Source organism: Protopterus annectens, chromosome 9.part0 (assembly GCF_019279795.1).
Source record: "Protopterus annectens isolate FY-2018-M chromosome 9.part0, PAN1.0, whole genome shotgun sequence".
Classification (NCBI taxonomy): Eukaryota; Metazoa; Chordata; order Ceratodontiformes; family Protopteridae; genus Protopterus; species Protopterus annectens.
The window spans coordinates 1,218,220,486-1,218,242,088 of NC_056743.1; the positions used below are offsets into that span (position 1 = coordinate 1,218,220,486).

At 38.2% G+C, this 21,603-nt stretch overlaps 1 protein-coding gene across 1 annotated transcript in view; it reads left to right on the forward strand.

Annotated features, from left to right (window-relative positions):
• PITPNM1 (phosphatidylinositol transfer protein membrane associated 1) overlaps positions 1–21,603 on the forward strand; it is a 1,523,951-nt gene that overhangs the window by 841,831 nt on the left and 660,517 nt on the right. Inside the window, exons 9-10 of the mRNA XM_044084149.1 lie at positions 5,233–5,300; positions 11,827–12,071. Of these exons, the coding sequence (XP_043940084.1) occupies positions 5,233–5,300; positions 11,827–12,071 (313 nt within the window). The remainder of the gene's footprint in view (positions 1–5,232; positions 5,301–11,826; positions 12,072–21,603) is intronic.

A 21,603-nucleotide genomic window follows, 5' to 3' on the forward strand; every position in this document is an offset into this window, starting at 1 on the left:
TAGTGCTGTATGAATTTTAACAAAAGATGTTATAATCATAAAGAGTGAAAATTTCAGATTTCTTAACATTCATTTTATGCTCTTGGTAACATATTAAATGAATATGACATTTACTTTTATGTGTTTTACTTTACTTTGTTCTAGGGTTTGAGTTTTTTTTCTGAATATTATTTAGATGTCTCCAGACAGTTAATAATTTTCAGAGATACCAAGTCAAACAAATTGCAGCAACATTTTCTATTTTCAAAACCAAAAATAAAACTAAATATCAGGGAATGGTGTTAGACAAACAATAACCACACTAAAACAAAAACACTTGACTACAAAAGAATGAATTTATTTAGCACTTTTGTCCAAAACAAACACCAAAGATTTCATCAGAATGCTTTCAGTATGCCTATACTTTGATTTATTTTAAAAGAAATATGTCACATGACATTCGTTACTACGATTAATATTTAATCACACAATACATATTACAAATGCATAAACAATGTTTAAGTATCAAATTAAATAACACAATGAATACTGTTCTATATAACCATTATTTATTAAAACCTCTTTCTTTTAAAAAGCCTTTGATATTTATGACATCATTTAACAGTGGAAATGTATCAGTATCCAAACATCTATTATCTATTAAGAGGAGAGATTATAATAACACACTTTATAGACATGCATTAGTATACGAAGGGAGACCTTACCATTACAGGAGAGAGAATTATAAATTAGATGTAATAGGGATAAGAGAGACAAAATGACAAATAAATTAATTTTAAATTATATCTTTTTAACTATAAATTAAACATGTAGGCATATTGAATGCATTCTGATAAAGTCCTTGGTGTTTGTTTATGTCTAAGGTGGTAAATAATTATTTTGTGTTCGATAAGTTTTTTATTTTTTTATTTTTATTTTTTTAGTATTTTATGTTTTCACTATGACATGCATATTTAGAAGATAAACCCAAGTGTTATTTTCCAGAACATTCAATTTTGTTTTAGATTGGGGTTTGGTGTAATGGTTAGGGTGCTTACTTCACAGACATAAGATACAGGTTTTGATTCTCACCGTTGAGGGGAAATTGTCTATATTTTTTCTTAAATGGATTCATCTAGCAAAATAATAACCAGGCTAAAAGTTAAAACTATCAAGCCTATATATAATAGTAATATAACGGAAATGTACACAGAGTACTTGCTTTTTTGTCTATTTTTGTTCACTTACCATTTCTGTTAGACAACTATGCATATTAAATGCTTCACAATGTTTCCCTATACATTATTCTGCAGGATGCATTTTTGTTTTTCTTATACTCTAGTTATAGAGAAGAGTTGGGATGATGTTAGTTAACAAAGTTTGTTTGGACCCATACAAGTGAAATGTTTCTAAACCATATTGATATGAAAAATAAATTTGACTGTAAAACCCTGCACATTTATAACATTTCAGATGTCACGTTTATAACATTTATTAAAATCAAATTAGGTCCTTCTCAGTGTAAGGTATTAGTATTTAGGCAGGGAGTGAAGCTGGGAGGAATATGTACTGTTGTCCAAGGAACCTTTTACATGTCTAAGTTATCACATTACACTGATAAACAACCAAATAACATTGCATCAAATAAACATCCACCACATGGCGCATCAATAATATACTCTGATAGCTGGTGCCTCCAGTTAACAAATACTTTATTAGCGGAAAAGAATAGAATGCTAACTGCATCTTCAGAGAGGATGTGGACACCTTCAAAACTACCGGCTAACATTATTAGAATTCAAATTATTACTTATATCTCTTAAAATTGAATTAAAATGGCATAGTCAAAATGAACAAAGATATTCTAGAGACTGACTTTAATTTGCATTGTGACCTGTATAACACTGATGCTTCCACTAAATCAGATCTTGACATTGACAGGTATGTCGGTGCTCTTAACTTCCTTCACATTAAACTTGAATGTGGCAGTCTGCTTGTTAAACCATTCTCAGTGAAATAAATAAGTCTGTCCATCAACTAAAACACGCCAAATCTCCAGGGCCTGATGGCTTCCCTTCAGAATTTTATAAAATAACATTTTTAAGTCATTTTTTGTAAAATCCTTTTAAGTTTCTAAGTTGTATCCAGTTTCATGGAATTTCATATATATGTACATCAACAAAACACCTGCCGTGCATGTCTCACAGTGCTCAGAGCTTCTGACTGGAGATCACATTACAGTAAGGATTGTGAAATGTACCTTTTTCCTCACTGTAGTGCTATTTTGGAGTTGGTATTTATAATTTGCAGGGGGTGGGGTGAAGGGGGGCTCCCCCCCTGCAAAAATGTAAAAAATGTATATGTTTTTGTTTCATTGTAGCAGCTTGTGTTTCTTTGATGTAAACCTTGGCAAAGTAAAGGTTCTTTGATATCTGGTTTCAAAGTACTTGTCTCGTTGGTTTAACTTTCGATAAAGTGTAAATTTGATAATTCAAAGTAGACCCATATATATATATATATATATATATATATGTATATATATATATATATATTAGTCTAAAACCATTTCTACTCCCAAATCAAACTTGTACCAATTAGATTCTTCAAATTTTAGGCTCATAACTGTAATAAATGTAGATTATATAAGATTATATTAACTGATCATTTGAAAATCATCTTGCCTAAAATAATTTCTCCTTATTGCTCAAGTTTCATATTGGCATGTCAAACTAATGATCACACTCTTCTTCATTTGGCTTTTCCTGGTTAGGGGTTGCCACAGTGGATCACCTGTCCACTCATAATTGGCAGTGGAGTTTTATGGTGTCGAGTTGTCAACCCGGCACCCAACCTTCCACAGAAGGCACACACACATGCACACACACCTAGGGCCAATTTAGAGTGTCCAATTCACCTACAGCATGTCTTTGGGAGGAAACTGGAGCACCCAGAGGAAACTCATGCAACCACAGGGAGGACATGCAGACTCCACACAGAAGGCACCCCAGCTGAGAATCGAACCGCTACACCACAGTGGCCGCCCAAACTAACGATCAAACTCTAACTCTTTAATTATCATTAACATGTTAACATTAACATGGATGTTTTCAGTTATACAAGAAATAACACAAAAACTATACCTTTGCAATTAAGGTAAACACACCCAAGGCATTTGACACTGTAGATTATAATTTTATTTTCAAAGCTATGCTCAAATTAAACTCCTCCAAAAAATGTAAACTATATAAAATGGTATATCTAAATCCCTTTACTCAACTATATGCAAATGGCTGTTTATCAAAACCAGTTTGTATCAAAAGTGAAACAAAGGACTTCTGCATTGACTCCCTTTATTTATTTGTTTATTTATTTATTTAACATCACTATCCGTATTTTATTTTCCCAAAATCAATAGAATCACAGTCCCCTTCAGTGTATTTGTAGATGCTATAAACATTTATTTTTAGTTTCTCTCCCTCATATTCTAAACAATTTCTGAACACCATTAATGTATACTTCAAGTCATCTAATGATAGTCTAATTATAAATGTAACAAAACTAATAATCTCTTCCTTCTGTTTGATGATTCTATATGCATAAATTATATGGATGTGTAAGGGGTCAACTGTAAAATTTTTAGAGGTCTGTTATTCTCAAAACATAGCTGAATACAGTCATAGCAACATTTTAAAGTTTTGAAATTGTATCTGTTCCATTTGCCGTGATATAAAAAGATGAATCTTCTTAAATTGTAACAAATATCTTTCCAAGGCTTTTGTTTTATATTACATCAGTCTGTTGCCCTTTTCCAACCAAAAAGCTCAACACAGTCAATTTTGAGTTAGCCAAATTGATTTGGGCACATAATTCAGTAAAATTATGATCTGTCCAACTATCTACTTAAAAAATAGAGGTTCATTACCTATTCATTGTTGCTGGGTCTATGTCATTTCATTGAATCCCAAATGGTCAAACCCATTTGATTGAAAACTCATTTCATAGAAAACCTTATCTGCAAGAATTATATCCTAGAAACATGTTTTTGCAGGGAGACAAGCCCCACTGAACCAAGTCTGTCCTTACTTATATATACTAAGTCCATGGTAGCACAACCATTGAGTTATAACCTTAGCACATTTTTCATTAACCTTCTTTGACAGTGGTTTTCTTAAAGTTAATAATTGTATTCTTGCATCATTTATGTTAGCTTTTTAAGATTTGACAAAGTTACTTGGTCTTGTCAAGGTGTTACCTTTTTTCAATTTGCAGACTAAAATCCCAATATTCTGATGGGGCAAAATAATCCATCAGTCTCAAAACAAATTCTTAAAAAAAAAAAAAAAAAAAACAGTTTGAAACTTACAGGCTTTAATTGTGCATTGAATACTTGTGGTTTTACAAGCTGCCTGGAGGATGTAAGCAGTGGTTAATATATTACGGTCCATGCTCAAAAGCAAGTTTTTACTAATAGATGGTGACAAGGTTAGCTGTTGTAAATTACTCCAAATAGCCCTACTGTCAAACAAATCTACATCTAACACCTTTTCTGTTATTGATAAATATAGTTGCTCATTTATCTTCAGCTGTTTCATCAAAATCTGATCATTTTTACAAAACAATGTTAAATGAAAGAAACGTTACTTCACATCATTGAATTTTTGCCCTTTTAAGATATCGCATTATATTCAGTTTATAAACATAATGCCTATTTTACACCATCCTATACAAGCTATACATGTTATACTGGGTATGAGCTGATTCATATTAGAAGAATAACTATTACATCTTGTGATACACAAGCCTGAAAACATAGCAGATACTTTTCTGGTGACTATTAGGGATAATGAGGAACTGAAAACCCCACAGGAAGTCTCGCTTTTTTCATTTTTGTTGTATATCAGGCAAACATTTGCTGTCTGTTATGTGTAATAGTATCTAAAGAAAATTCAAAGGAAGGCATTAATGACAGTAGAAAGATTGCATTGCAACTAACATGATGGCAGGTTAAAGAATCTTTATCTGTATTCTGTAGAGAGTATGGGGAAAGGAGTAAGAACAGAAGCAGTCAGGTAGCTAGTAGAGATTGACAATTCCATGGGGCAGGAGTGCTGCACTTTTTTGGTGTATGTGTGTACACTGCCACTCATATTAATTGTAAATAGTTCACCTCTGCATTGTATATCTTCAGAATACTGGATGTATTACACTGACTGTATTTTAAACAACCATTAAGTGATTTGTTTTTTTCTTAAGGTGATCTACCAAGAGTCCGGAGAACTTTTTCAAGGGAAGGCCTACGCACAGCAGCTGCATTTCCTGAGGTACTTCTGAGTGTAAAAATGTTTGCATATTTTTTATTTAATTTTTTATCTTGAAAACATTCATTTCACTTGCTTAAGTGCAAGTTTCCTGCAGTATCACTCACATAGACGTTAGCTACGAGTCTCATACTGGTGAAGTTCAGCCCCTTTGCCCCACCATGGTATAGAACTGGAGGTTATTTATAGCATGTTTGAAGGGTAGAGGGTTGAAGCTCCCCCCCCCCCACACACACACACACACATTTTGGAAGTTGGTGTGAGACATTTTGCTGCTTTCTCTTGTTTTGAAGAGATGAGCTGTGGTAAGTTGTAATGACACACATGCATTGAGAGGAGCAAGAGACTGCAATATACTCAAAAATCTTTGTATTTGTAGCTATGTTCACTGAAACTCATTTTGCAGCATACCCCCAGCATTCCCATACACTTCACTGACAATTGGGCCTGATTTCTTAATTCTGGCATATGCCTCTGGATCTTTCCTTATAATTAGCTTCTATAATTTTCTGCAATACATTTCAAAGTGAAACTGTTCCCTTTGCTAATATCTACATTTTGGACAAGCAGTTAACATAAGACTTACATACTGTGGAAGACAGAGTTACTTTCTGCTGGTCTCACTGGCCTAATTTATTTCAAGATGTCAATGAATTGTCCAGTATTTGCCCTAGCAACCTGTTGGGTTCATTTAGATTACACTTTGGTAAAAAATTCTGATGCTGTACTCCAGTGGAGCATTTGAGGGATTCTGTATTTTTTTAGAAAATGTTGCGAAAAAGGGTTATTTTTTCAGAGGATAATGCAAAAGTTTGGTTAAACATTACACTGTCATGCTTCAGTTTTTACAAAACACAGACAGGTATAACAGGGTCCACTTTTGGAAGGACAGTTTTAATTTCTTGGCTACAAAAACTTGACTTGAAAAAATTAATTTAATATAAAGAAGTGACCAGAATTACCACAGAGTGAGTCATAAATTATTGCCAAGGATCTGCTTCACTAAGAAGAAAAGTTATGTTGAGTGCCACAGGTGTGATGCACCATGTTGCTGGCACATTCCGGACTTCCAGCATCTTAGTTATCATCGGTGATGCTTAAACAAAATCACCAACTACGTATTTTTTTTAAACTTGTTTCTGTTCCTAACCTATCATCTTGTATCTCACATTTTCCAATCAAACCTGTTATGGTACGTCTCTTTTTTCTTCTGATTGTTGCCTTTGCTGGGCACCATAATTCTGATAGCTGTGGTTTGCTTCTAGGGCATGTATGATGCATGGTAACACACTGTGCAAGCAGGGTCTCTTCCTAGACTTAATGCAATTGATAGATCATTTTGTTAATATTTTGAATGCCTAAATACATGTTCTTTCCCAATTCCAGAGAAACATGTTCATAGGTTGTTGTGTGAAATTGGAGGCATGCTGTCCTTCACAAAGCTTGATTACTGTTTTGTGTATGTCTTTCTATGCCCCGTATATGTCTCAGAGTTATTTTGAAGATGGAAATGAGATACTTAATTTACTGTTGTCAAAAATGTGTTCTATACTTGTGGCAAATGTATAATCTGCCTGTTCTGTTTTACATTTGGTAATTATTTTTAACAGGTTATCTGTCTTCATGTTAGCTCATCTATCACCGGGCATTAGACACACATTTTTTAGTAGAATCAAATCTTAATACAGTTTTAATAGAATCAAATCTTACACTGAAGAAAAGACAGAGGTCACTAAATATAGAGACAAGTCCTGTAAACTGTCAGAGTAGCAGCAGTTTCCTGTAACTTCTTTTGTTATGAATCTCTGTACTTCATTTTTACTAAATTGTTGTAGAAAAGCTTCAGAATGCAGCACTACATTCAATAACTAGGTAAAGCATGACACACTAATGTCCCACCTACAAATGTGTAGCTGGTGCAGTGGTGCAGCCTTAGCATCATCGCCTCACAGCAAGAGGTTCTCTGGTTCAATTCTCAGCTGGGTTGCCCTCTGTGAGGAGTCTGCATATAGTCCGTGTCGGTTTCCTCTGGGTGCTCTGGTTTCTTCCCACATTACAAAGACATGTGTCGGGAGTGTTTCTCCCCAGGCCTCTGCTGAAAATTGGCTTCATTCCAAGTCGACTTTGTTGGTTATCAAATGTTAAATAAATAAATGGCAATACCTTTATTGGTTTTCCTAGACACAACTTTTGGTATCACATGGGCAGCTATGCTTGCTTTTGTAACTATAGTGGCAACTCGGCTGAAGTCAGGCTTTTCATCCACTAGGGTTTCTAGATATTGATTTGTTATTAGTTTTTAGAGGCTGCCCATCTAGTATGTAATTGTTTTTTTCTTTTTGCCTCAAACTTAACAATGCTGTAATTTTTAACACGCAGTGTTAAGCTACTGCTTTTACACTAAAAACGAATTTTATCCAACCATTCTTACAGTACATTACAATCTTGTACAGATACTGCCCAGTTTCAAATTGTTTGCTCACTGTTTTGACTTTGAGAAAAAGAATTCCAAAAAAGAAAGGGCCCAGTATATTGCCATATGGGACATCATTGTTTACTCCAGCTGGATCCGATAGGAGACTTCCCATCCTAACATTTGATGTATTATTTTATTTAGCCACTATTTTAGCCACTGAATTGCATACCTATGAACATTTAGCTATGCAGTTCTTATCTCTCATACCTTTGTGGGGAATCGCATCAAACACCTTATCTGGGACCAGGCATGGTGTATGCATAGTCAGGCCTTCATTGGTGATGCTGCCACTTCACAAATGTTACAAGACTGAAGAAACACACTCTACCCTTAATATATCTGTGATGGCCAAGGTCAGGGAGATATAACCCACCTTTGTATTTTTAAATTTATTTTATTATGAATTGCTCACTGACTTTAATAGAGCATATGTCAAGATGGCCTGCAGTGACTTGTGTATTTTCATTCTGTTACAGGTCTTGAGGCCTGTGCAGGCTGAAGCTGTAGCTTTTCTGATGTCCGTAACCATTAAGTCTTAAATTCCAGCATTCCTCCAGTGATGAAGAATAGAGTGATAAATTGCTATGACCTTTCTCAGCAGCTTTTCAGAGATTTTTGTTCCCTAGTTTTGTATTGCCAGTCTCTGACTTTCCAACTTTCTATTGTTATTGTACCAGTCTTTCCTGAGCTGGCAGAACAGATGGTTTTCATAATGCAGTTAAGAGAGTCTGTTTGTGCATTATAGCAGCCTGATGATGTCCCAATGCATCCTGGGGTTTTACATAATAGGAATGTCCTCCATCTTATAGAGGGACACCTCATCCTTTGAAGTCCTATCTCTTTTGAAAGAGCTTTGATATTCTCTCTAATACCCCTGAATTCAATGAGAAATGCCACTATCAGGGAACATGAATATAGTTCTCTACTCTCCCCACACCCACAAGAGGCAAGAAAGTATAGCCTGCTATTCTAAGTTCAGCACTGTCCGGTGCCAAAGATGCTTTCTGAACTTTTGCTGTCAACAGTGTAGGAAGGTGCCTTACCTCTGTATTAGCAAACAAGTTAATGAGACCGTTGCCTTCTGTCATCAATTCATGTTTCTGCAACCTGAGTCTCTGGAAGTACAAATGGGTTCAAAAGAATAGACTGGTGTGCTTTTTGAATAATTGTATGGCATCAGTGCAGTAGTGAAAATGAGCCATTATGACCTATGTGTGTATTTATTTATTCATACATTAATTTGGAAGCCATGATAATAAATTAGCTTAGTGGATTTTTTCAGACACATCTGACTGCTGTAAAGACACAACTTTACAGAGCTGTCTGACACCATCTGTACATAATAGCAGCCATTTAGAGCTGGTACAAGTTCAAGTTAGTTCTAATGCTTGTAGACATTAGCAGTCTTCTTCTTTTGGCTTTTCCCGGTTAGGGGTCACCACAGCGGATTGCCTGTTTGCTCATGATTGACAGTGGAGTTTTACAGTGTCGAGTTGCCAGCCCGGCACCCAACCTTCCACAGAAGGCACACACACTCACACCTAGGGCCAATTTAGAGTGTCCAGATCACCTACAGCATGTCTTTGGGAGGAATCCAGAGTACCCAGAGGAAACCCATGCGACAACATGCAGACTCCACACAGAAGACACTCCAGCCAAGGCTCAAACCGGAGAACCTCTTGCTGTGAGGCGGTAATGCTAACTGCTGCACCACTGAAGCCATCCAGACATTAGCAGTCTGATAAAGCTATTTTGGGTGATGTTTATAAGGTAAAATTAGACAGCTAAAGCAGTTATAAATTTAAAGCAGTGCTTCTGGCAGCAGCTTGCTAAAGCTACCCAAATGTCATTATAGTATAAAGCTGTAAGTTACGACTTTAGGGTGGTACTCAACACTGTGTATAAGTGACAGCCATCTGCTCAAGTTATTAAACACTATATGCAGTTAGCAGCAGTCTGACCACATTTATGGTGGTGGCCTGGATGTAGACAACAACAACCTGTTAAAGTTATTGCACAATTAGGGTAATTTTCTCCATTGTTTACAGATGGTAGAAGCTTATTAATGCCATTACAAGTTTAAGGCACTTTCTACATACGTGACTGACAATACTGAAGCAGGGGTTGGGGGCAGAGACCAAGCAATGGGGATTTACCAGTGGAAGAAGGACCTTTCAGAGTCAATATCAGACTTTGCCCTCTACCTGCCTTACTCTCTGCTTCTAAAGAAAATAACCATCTTACTGCAGCAGCAGGAAAATTGGGTAGCCTGACTGATACCCTGGCAGCATAGCAATAGTTTCTGCTGGTGTAGAAAAAAAATACTATCATTAATAATATTGTGTCAACAAAAGACATTAAAGTTTTCAAATTGTGCATTACACAGACCAATTTAGATGTGTCATTAATGATTCTGCTGGTGAAAATTAACACCGAAGGTTATTATGCAGTGAATGTTGTTATACGCTTAGAATCTCTACCATCTCACCTGCTAGCACAAAAATGGCTTAGGGCAGGAGCAGCAGTAAGTAATTCTTGCATGTTAATAAGCCAGGGAATGGGGCAGCCCTCGAGTAAGAGCCTTCCACCCCAATGTGCTGACACCACTGGACCTCACCCAGCAATCTAAGACATCAGATTTTGCGGCTCAGCACCCAACTGACATCGGGTTCTAGCCATGCAAATACTAGAGTGCAGATACATAGGTATATAGCACTGGGACTTTGCCTTACTTTGTAATGTAAGGCATCTTAAATTATGGAAACATTTCAGAGGATAATTATCTTAAATACAATTAAAGGCCATTAGTTAAGGAGTTTTAATAATCTGTCATGATGAGACAGCAGGAATAGCAATCTGTTTTTAATGTGTAAAAGTGCATCACAACTTACAGATGTCTCTATCTGATTGCTTTACTGTAAAATTTAACTAGATTAAATAATAAAAGGAGAATGAATGTAACATTGCTATTCATTTATCTACTTATCACATTCTGCAACTTGTTTTGTATGTTTTTTCTTCCCTTAAAAAAATAACACAAAGCATCCGATTTAACAGAGAAGATGGCTTAGCTGAAAACAAGAGTTATTTACATTATTTACATTATTCTTTAATTATTTAAATTTTCATTTAATGACTGGTTGGTGTTGTGAGAAAAGTAAGGAAAATAGTTGGAGTAAGCCTAGTCTGTGTATCTGTGAATGTATCACTCAAGCAAGATTAGAAATAGCCAATAACAATTGGGAATGAGCTGCAGATTTGCAAACCACTACATCTGCAGTATAGATTATTACAGGGAAATGAAATGGGGTGATGGTTACAAAATCACAAAGGCAGAGCACATTTTGTCACCAGTTTAAAGAGGCAAGGCATACCCCAGCCTATGTTTGGGTACCTAAGAATGGCTGCTAAGATTGCTGGAAGATTTGAGTGACAGCATCCGTAAAAGCTATCATACCTCTATGGTTAATTATTCTGTTTAGAAATACAGGTTATCTGTTAGTTATCACAAATTGTGGATAATGTTTGGTAATACCTGCTAAAACTGATACACACATAGGATAGTAATTGGTACATGTTGTAGGTGATGGCAACTTGTTATACTGTTACAGCTTTACTGGACAGCCTGTTAAAGCACTTAATCAGTGGAAAGGATAGATATCAAACTGCAGTTGTGTATGTGTCATCAGCTGTCCACCATCATTAACTTGTGGTGCTCTGCTCAGTACAAAACTATTTTATCAACTTTTTAACATAAAGTTAAACCACACCATTTAACATAGCGAGGCAGCTTTAAAAAAAGCAATGGAGATCTTGCGTTCTCCGTTGCTGTAACAAAAAAAAAAAGACTTATACTAATGGAAAAAGTCTGGGTGACCGAGCCTTTTTCCATTACTATAAGTCTGATTTACAACGTGCACGCTGACCAATCAGCGTGCACGTTTTGGAATATTAATGGAGGGGGTCGTTGTATAATTGTTTCTGTTTCTAGATGCAGTCTGTTAAAATACTTATATTATGCCTTCACTTTATTTCTCATTTTTTTTAACTTAGAGTGGCTCAATGGAGAGTGTCAGTGAGGGGTGCAAAATCCATGTGCTGATCTTGATTCTTCATGGTGGTAACATCCTTGACAAGAGTGGCGGTGACTTAAATTCTAAGCAAGGTGACCTGCAGACGCTGTCTTCAGTTTTTGACACTGTTATGAGACTGCACTTTCCTGAAGCCCTGGGTCACATAGCTCTCAGACTGGTTCCTTGTCCCCCAGTATGTGCTGAGGCCTACTCTTTGGTTTCCAAGTAAGTACAAAGGAGAAGTAAATGTGATCTGTGACATAAAAGTGGAACAGAGCAGCTTTGGTTTTGGTTATGCCCGAGTCTGAGGGTATCAATCCTAACACTACTGAATGAGTTTGTGTGTGCTGTAACTTTGCTGGTATTGGAGGTTTGAGAATTAAGTCTCTATGATATTAGGCAGAGCTAGTTCTAAAAGCTGTTGATACAGTAACCAGCATCATAATATATTTTTATAGCTGAAATTAATATATATATTTTAAGCTTAAATAAATGTCAATATTATACATATATTTATTGGTTGCTTTACATTATACATGCCATTTTGTCAACAAAATTTAATTTGTCAGCTATAATAAATTCACATACACACGTTTGATTTATAGTAGTAATTGTTGTCATGCTCAATAAATGGTAAACATTTGAAATGTCAGGCCGACAAGAGCGAGTCCCAAAACACAAGAGTCTGAATGGCTGAAATAATTGACTTAGATATCCCAAGTCTAAGATGGCCATTTCCCAGAATGTGCCCTTTTCTCCGAAATATGGCTGTTTCATTGATATATATATATATATATATATATATATATATATATATATATATATATATATATATGTATATATACAATTTGGGGGGAAAATTGCCCCTTCCACCACACTGGGAGTGCAGGGGTGGTTGTCACCCTGCAAAAAAAAGAAGTTTATAGGAGGAGAGCAATGTTCGAGATTCGCTGTTCTTCAGTATCTGTGGTCTTTTTTTTTTTTGTTGTTGTTTTTGTTCAGTCTGTCAGGACTCAGAGTTACGAGGACCAACATTTCAATAGGGAGTCGCATTAAATAGTTTTCTGAGTAACAGTGATCACTAAGAATACATCATATTGTCTGCACCTAGAAGTGACATTCATCAAGACCAGAAATCATAAAGAATGCATTCTTTACAACGCTGCCTGGGACAATAATTCACAAAAGGGTGCTGCATATAATATAGTCATTCAGAAATGAGCAACATGGGAATACTCCATGCTTGCTAGCTACATGCAAATGTGGTAATCTGCGTACATGGTATATCTAAGTTAGGCTCGTGCATTATGGATGATTTTGCCAGTAGGTATGCTGTGCAGTACAGCATTTTATATAAGCTTGTATTACTGCACATCTGAACAGCACAGTGCAAGTTACACCCACTGTAAACTTTGGGAAAACAACAGTATACTGTGGTACATTGTTACAGAGCAAAGCAGACTGCAAAGTACAGTAGTGTATGCTTACAGTCTGTTCTGTGGAGTATCCATCCAAAGTTTCTGTGCAAGTCCTCAACCACCTAGCAAGGTGCATCTAATTTTTACTGTCATGAAATAAACACATTTCTTAAAAGCTTGTCTTCATTATAAAAAAAAAAAATCACCATCAGTAGTCTTGTAATGTAAATTATTTGCCCTTTAATGACACTTCTATTAACACATTCTGGAATCTGGATAAAAATATAATTTAAATTCAACTTAGGTATGTATAACTTTAAATCACAGGTCATCTTCGTAACGATAGTTCTTTGATTAGGAAAGAATGATAGCCTTTTTTGTAACATCTTCCTCAGAGCATTGATAAATGAAACATTGCAGAAATAAAAAAATGCAGTTAACTGTGTCTAAATCTCCCAGCACAAATAAATATTTTGTTCTAGCAGCAAAATGCCACTGCTTGGCTACATCCTGTCTTCACAGGTCCCATTCTGTCTACTGCTGCTGCTCTATGATTAGTTCTTGAATGACTGTGGACCTTTTTGAGCACATTCTTTCAACTCTTTGCCAGTCACCGTGATCTCCACTGTGTCAGCTGGAACATCTCTGTTTCTTAGCCTGGCTGGATGTTACAGCACTAGTCAACTGCTAATGCCTGTATTGCTAATAAGATAGGCTACTTCGTTTGAATATTCATTAATGTCTGTAACAGGCTTCTGTTTTTGAATTTTCAATTCACTCTCTTATTTGTTCAGTCCAGCAAAAATAGTCATAAGACTACTGATACAAAGGGAATAATAAGCCAAATGTTATGGAATTGTGCAGTTTAACACTGCACTTTTTTAATTCTTTACTTTGCTTTTAATTGTTTTACCCATAATGCCATCAGCTTATACTTGCTATTGTCAAAAAGCCATGTTAACTTATGATATATTCATCTTCTTTTCCAGCTGCCACTAGAGAGATGAAAAAACATAACTCTCTTTGGTATCATCCTAGCTATGTCACAAGCTTCCATATAAAGCTTGTCCTACGTTAAAACCTTAAATTTCCCTGCTTGTTCCAGATTAAAGCCTTAACGTCTTCTCTAATAACATAATTGACCCAGTAACAGTTTCATTGGCATGCGTAGCAATATGTAAGATAATGGATACTTCAGGAAGAGTGTCTGAAAAAGATTAGCTGGCTTTCCAAAAATGTTGTGAAACTCTATAGAGATTCTGCTTATTTTGTCCACACTGGCACCAACATTATTTCTTTTGGCTCTTGAATGGATGTCAGTGAATTCTTACCGCCATTATTACAATTACTGTCAGACTGAATAAGTGTATCATTAGATGTTCATCATATTGTTCACTGCTGCAGTATATGGTCCTCACTTAGCATTGAAGACCCTTTTTTTTTTTTTGGGCCTCACTTTGTCCCTACCCGGCCAGTCGGAAATCTGGCAACCCTGGCTGCAGCGGTTATCAAAACGTTTTAAGAAGGAGTAAGTTGATACAGGCAAGCTCTAAGATTTTTCAGCCCTTCGTTTCCAAATTTTCTAAGAGATTCTCTAAACCATCATCCAGTTTCATCATTAAGTAAAAACTCTCACCAAAAAGTGGGCAAATAGATGTTTAAGAAGAAATGGCATGGGGGTACAAAACGAATTTAGGAACCCCCTCAAAACCAAGGGCAGTCAAACAAGTCAAAATGACTATCCAAGGGACCTTGCCCACCTCCCCCACTGTGGCAGCCCCCTTTGCCCACCTCCCCCACTGTGGCAGCCCCCTTTCCCTTCCAGAAAGTAATATTCTTTACTTTCTCTTTGGTAACAGTTTCAGACAGTTGGGTACTGACGATCATTTATCAAGGTTACAGATTGCTATGAGCAGAAATTCCTCCCTTCCAGGGGGTAATTTCTCAACCACCAGACCACACTAATCTATTTCCTTCTATTCTTCAACACATGCTGTTTCAGGAAGTGACACAAACAGATCTGATGCTGTCAATTTTCATTCATTCTTCAACAGTTGGGTCCGGATCCAACCCTCAGATCTAACTTGGTTACTCTTTTAGATCTTGGCCACAAAAAACTCTTGAGTTCCCCCCTTTCCCATAACGCATCAACCCTTAACATACCTCAGATCTCATTTGCCACTTTCGCATTTGGATGTGGTCTTCTTCAGCTCTCTAGTGTTTAACATTTCAGATAAGTTTATTTCTCCTTCTTTGCTAACTTTTAACAGTTTTCTATTTACATACCCTCCCTTTTTACACATTTTTGTGTAGTCTAGTTTACCATAGTTGGTATTCCCTTTTTTCCCTTACACTTTTCTTAGTGTAAATTACCATTGTTGGTAATTTTTTCTCCTTTTCTGTTTTTTTTTTAATTTTTTTCCTATAATAGTAAAAAAATAGTAAAAAAAAACTTTCTTCTGCATTTATTTTCTTTAGTATCATTAGAATGTCTGAAAAAGCCTCTTCTGACTTTAAGAAATGGCAGAAATGTGGGCACAAGCTGCCTTTATCAGACACTCATGTTTTATGCATCTGCTGTTTGGGCTCAGACCATCTTCAGATAGACTGTTCTATATGCAAAGCTTTTAATCTGTGAGCAGTGGCAGATTGGAAGAATAAGTTGATACTGAAAGGATTACTACACTCTTCCTTTTCAGAAGCTATTTCTGGGGCTCAATTCCCCAAATCCAAGATGAAGGAGCCTTCATCTAAGTCAGCGAGGCCTTCAGGGTCCTCAACTCCATTGTCAGATCCTACCATAGAACCACCAAAGAAAAAGCATAGGTCGGATCCAAAAATTGCTCCTGCTATGCCGGCATCAGAGTTGACAAAGGCTTCCTCAGACCCCAGCTCTTCGGATCCGAGGCCTTTGCCAAGGACAAGGTATTCCCCATCTTTGGACCCAGTACCATCTAGCATTCCTTCCCCTTACCTTGAATAATGATGGCACTCTAGGTGGTGGTGCTGCGGTAGCATTGTCACCTCATAGTAGAACGTTGTCCTGTTCGATTCTCAGCTAGAGCATCTTCTGTATGGAGACATGCGTGAATGGGCGTACCTTCGTTGAAGGTTGTGCATCAGGGCTGGCAACTCGGCATGTAAAAATCTACTGCCAATCATTAGCGGACCAGAGTTTTGCTGTGGCGACCCCTAACCGGGAAAAGCCGAAAGACACAACAACAACAACTCTAGGTCTCCATCACTGGCTTCTTTTCACTCTTCCGAAAGTCTGACCAAAGCTGATGTGGACAAAATGATGAGGAAATTTCTCTTGGCACAGATACAAATGGGAATTTTGCTGACTCATACCCCTTTGGGTCTGGAAGCCCATGTTGCTACTATTCCACCAATATCAACTCCTTCTCTGATCCAACCTATCATTTTGGATCTATGGATCTAAGCCTTCTGGGTCTGTCAGAATCAGATCCTAAGATGTTGGTATCTTTGACTTAGAGGCTATCTCTGAGTGCACTGGCACTGACATTTTTGGAGCTGGATTATTTTTGAAGCTGAAGCATCCCTATCAAATCAGACGTGTTTGAGATGACTCCAAAGTTTTTGCAGCCGTCTCTTCTCAGAGCCCCAGCATTGGACAGCTTGGCTCCAACTTCTGCCTTGGGTGGACTGCCTTTGGGGCAGGGGTAGCTGATGGAGCAGAAGAGTGGCTTCTTGACCCCATTGGCTTCCTTCTCCCTGGAGCACTCGGTCTTTGAGGTGGTGAGCAGAGTTTTCTCTGCTCTGGCAGAATAGATGGATCCTACCCCCTTGGATCTTCCCTCTGGATCCTGTGTGTCTCTCTGTGCCTTGAGCCCCATCATTCTATGCCACAGGGACAGCCAGCCCAAAGACTCCAGGCTACCCAGCAGGGTATTTCTATATCTTCTGACACTTCTCCAGAAAACCCCACCAAGGAAGTCCCTAGGGAGAGGAAGTGCAAGATGAAGCACTTAGACTTCCCTCAGGAGTCCATCACAGAAGATACTGATTTTGATGAAGGGGAAGGGTCTCCAAAATAAGCACTGAAAGATGTCTCTTTTGGAGACATCCTTGAGATCCTTAAGCAGAGGGGTGGTTGGTCCACTGACAACCCCTCTCCAGAGAAATCAGTATTTCTGGAGGTCTTTGGGGCTGGCCTGTCTACTTCCTGGGTCACTCCATCCACTGATGAGCTCATTGACTTGATCTCTAGGCAGGCATGGAAGGAGCCTGATACAGCTGAGCCAGTCTCCAAGAGACAGGATCGGATTCTGGCACTACCTGTAGGAAGGGAGTTTTGGGGTAAAGGAGTGTCTGTCAATGCTATGGTCATAGCGGCATTCACCAAGAAGAAACCTGCTAAGCAGAGTTTGTTTTTATGCCCCTAATAGGGAGTCTAGGGCACTGGACAGATTTGAGAAGCATGTGTATGCTTCAGTGACTTTTGCCCTTAGATCACTGAACTATCTGACACAGTTTATGAGACTACAAAGGGACTTGATAAAGGAATGTCAAATTTCCTTTCTGGGACCACTGCTGCTGAGACTCAGATTTCTCTAGCCTTGCAGTTGGCTACCCTACAATATATTTCTAATTTGTCCATGAGACTTATCTCTCATGCAGCTGAAGGTGCCTCAAGGGCATGGGTTCAGGCATTTTCATCAGGAGGTATGCCTGGATGCACTTGTATGATTTTGTGGAGTCCTTCAAGTCCTCATTCATCAGTGAACACTTTGACAGCAGTTTGCTGTTTGGCCCTAAAGTGAAGGACAACCTTTCTAGGTGTGAAAAAGATGGAAAGACCCTCTCTGCATTGGGTTATGTTTTTGACCCCTCAAAGAACCTTCTTGAGGAATCAATGAGGTGGTTGAAAGACATGGTTCAGGAAGTCCCAGGGTCCTTTCCAAATATCAATGTGGAGGTGGTTCCCCCAGAGGAGGAAGTGGTAATTTGAGTGGAAGACACCACCCACACAGCAGAGGAGGCCCACCAGGACCAGGGTCCTAGAGATTCCTTCTCTGACAGACCCTAGTAGCCCTCCTGAAAGGAGGACCAATTGTCCCCCTCTGGATGGAATTGGGGGGTCGGTTATCCCTACACCAGAGAGCCTGGCTAGATATCACAAAAGATAAGTGGGTGCAGAGGATTATTCCCAGACATCATATAATTCCCTTTTCCCTTCCACCTCCATCAGTATGGAAATTTCCCAATGTTCTACCCAGTCAGAGGAAAGCAGCAGCACTAGAAATACAAAAGCTGCTAGAAAAAAAGAGCCATCCAAGAGGTGCCACCAGACCACATAGAATACAGAACTTACTCAAGATTCTTTTTAGTGCCAAAAAAAACAGAGGACTGGAGACCAATTTTAGATCTCACCAACTTGAACAAATCAGTTCAACACACAAAATTCTGGATGGTCACTGTTCAGTCCATTCTGCCCTTTTTGTGCAAGGATGTCTGGATGTGCTCGATAAACCTTCAGGATGTGTCCTATCACATAAAAATGAACAGACAATCCAGAAGGTATCTATGCTTCTGGCTGGGAGCCAGTAAATACCAGTTCAGAGCATTACCCTTTGGCCTCACCACAGCCCCAAGGTGTTCACCAAATGCATGACAGTGGTAGCAGCCCACTTCAGACTGCAAGGATTCTGAGTGTTTCCATATCTGGATGACTGGCTCATTACCACCCTGACCAGGCATCTACTAATAACAGCATGAGATCAGTTACTCCAGACTTGTTCCCATCTAGGGCTAACCATAAATTACAACAAATCTCAGTTAGAACTGTCTCAAACGTTGGAATTCAAAACAACAAATTTCAACATGGTTTCAGTGGCAGCTTCTTTTCCTCCCTCAAAAGTACAAACAATCAGATTTCTGGTCAGAAAAATAATTCACAGTACCACAATCTCAGCCCGATTGATTCTACAAGCCTTGGGATTAATGTCGGCAGCTATAGTACAAGTTCCTTTAGCAAGCTTTTACATGAGAATTCTTCAGTGGATGTTAGCAAATAAGAATCACTCAAGCATACAATAGATACATTTAGTGGTGGCGATCAGACCAGGTTTTACAAAGCCGGACTTTTATTCTCCCTCAGCCCAATGCCATAGTGACCACAGACACTTCCCAGATTGGGGGACACTTCCTGAGGAAAATAGTCCAAGGTACTTGGTCTCCTGAAGAAAATCAATATCCTGGAAATGACAACAGTGCTCTTAGCATTGCAGGCATTTTAAGAGTTTCTCCCTTTTGGGACCATTGAGATTCAAACACACAATATTTCAGTGGTTTGGTACAGAACATCAACAAGCAAGGAGGAACCAGGTCTTACTCTTTGTGTCGAGAAGCCCTCAGAGCATGGCAATGGGTGGTGTGATAGCAGACAAATTGAACAGGTCCATTCTACTACGTCACGAGTGGTCTTTCAACATGAAGATGGCAGAAATGATTTTTCACCAGTGGGGCCAGCCTTGCTGCAGTCTCTTTGCATCTCCCCTGCAGCTTCTTTGTTATGATCCTTCCACTGGAGGAATCACTAAGAGATGCTCTACTACATGACTGGCCCCCCTGCTACTCTATGCATATCTTCCAACTCCATTGATCCCCAAATTTCTGCAGAAAGCTTTCTGGTTGAAGAGAAAGGTCATCCTCATTTCTCCTGTTTGGCCTTGACAGATTTGGTTCCCCTTTCTTTCTCCTCATCTAATTTATCCACCTTGGATTCTGGATCTAATTCCAGACCTCCTTTTTTGCCTGACAGGCATAATTCACCTGGATATCTCAAACCTAAAGCTGACAGCGTGGTTTCTCCACTTCCTTTAACAGCCAGACAACCTATGCTCTCGTCCCCTGCCCATCACATACTTCTATGTTCGCATTAATCTTTTATAAGAAAACTTTACAGAAGTAAATGGAAGAGGTTTGTTTTTTGGGCACATCAGAAACATATTGACTCTTTTTCAGCCCCTGTACAAAGCGTCCTCAAAATTTTGGCAACAATTTTCAATGAAGGAGCTTCTCTACCACTAGAGTTCACTTAGCAGCCAACTCTGATTTTCACATTGGACTTGACAGTTCTAACCTGGCTTCGTCTAAATTTTGTAAGGCCTTCTTGAGAGGTACCCTTCTTTTGAGACCACCTTATAAAGATCCAACTCTTCCATGGGATTTAAATTTGGTATTGCAGGCTCTAATTCATTCCCCTTTTGAACCAGCAGTAAAATGTGATCTAAACTTTCTGACATGGAAGACTATCTTTTTGATAGCCATCACCACTACAAAATTTCAAGCATTGTCTTCTAAACCTCCCTACTTGATTTTTCACAGGGATAGAGTGACATTACGAACCAATCTTTCTTTCCTTCCTAAGATGGTGTCAGAATCTAATATCAACCAGTGCATTCATCTGCCAGTCTTCTTTCCTGAGTTTGCAAACAAAGGTGACTATATATGTTGCAGTTATTGGATGTTCACAGTCCTCTTTCCCTTACACAAAGTCAGAACCTTCACTTTTCTCTTTAGTAACAGATGGTTTCACAGAAATGTGTTCTGAAGATGATTTGTCAAGGTTACAGATGGCAGTGGGAGGAAATTCTTCCTTTCCAGGGGGTAATTCTTCAACCACCAGACCAGACGTCTCTGTTTCCTTCTGTCCTTTAACACATGCTGTTTCAGGGAGTGATAGAAACAGTTCCTCCCTCCCAAGTTGAGAAAGGCTTTTATTCAAGGATGTTTTTAGTGCCAAAGAAAGAAGAAGCTTGGAGATCAGTTCTGGGTGGTTCTTTGCTAAATCTGTTTGTGAAATTACTCATGTTCAAAATGCTGACACTTCACACCCTGTTACCTCTTCTTCTTCATTTAAATATCCTGGTAACATTAGATTTAAACAATGCTTATCATCACATCCTTATTTATGCAGACCAGATGTTTCTTAAGATTTTGTGTGTCTGGATGACATTATCAGTTCTCTGCCCTACTCTTTGGACTATCCGCTGCACCATAAGTGTTCACAACGTGTCTAGTTCCAGTTATAGCTCATTGCAAGCTACATTTTTCCATATTTAGATAACTTCATTTTTTTGCAGACTCTTTTTCAAAATGTCAGGAATCTCTCACTTGGGAGAGAGATTGCTTACACAAGCTCAGGGTTTCCAAGAGAACATTCAAAAATCTTTTCTGACGTCTTCACACAGGATTGCATTCCTGGATTTTCAGCTAGACACCTCAGTTCAAAGAGACTTTTTCCACAGGAAACAATAGAGCTATATCTATATCTATTTATAAGGCTTTCCACTCAGACTTTGGTCACTGTGAGG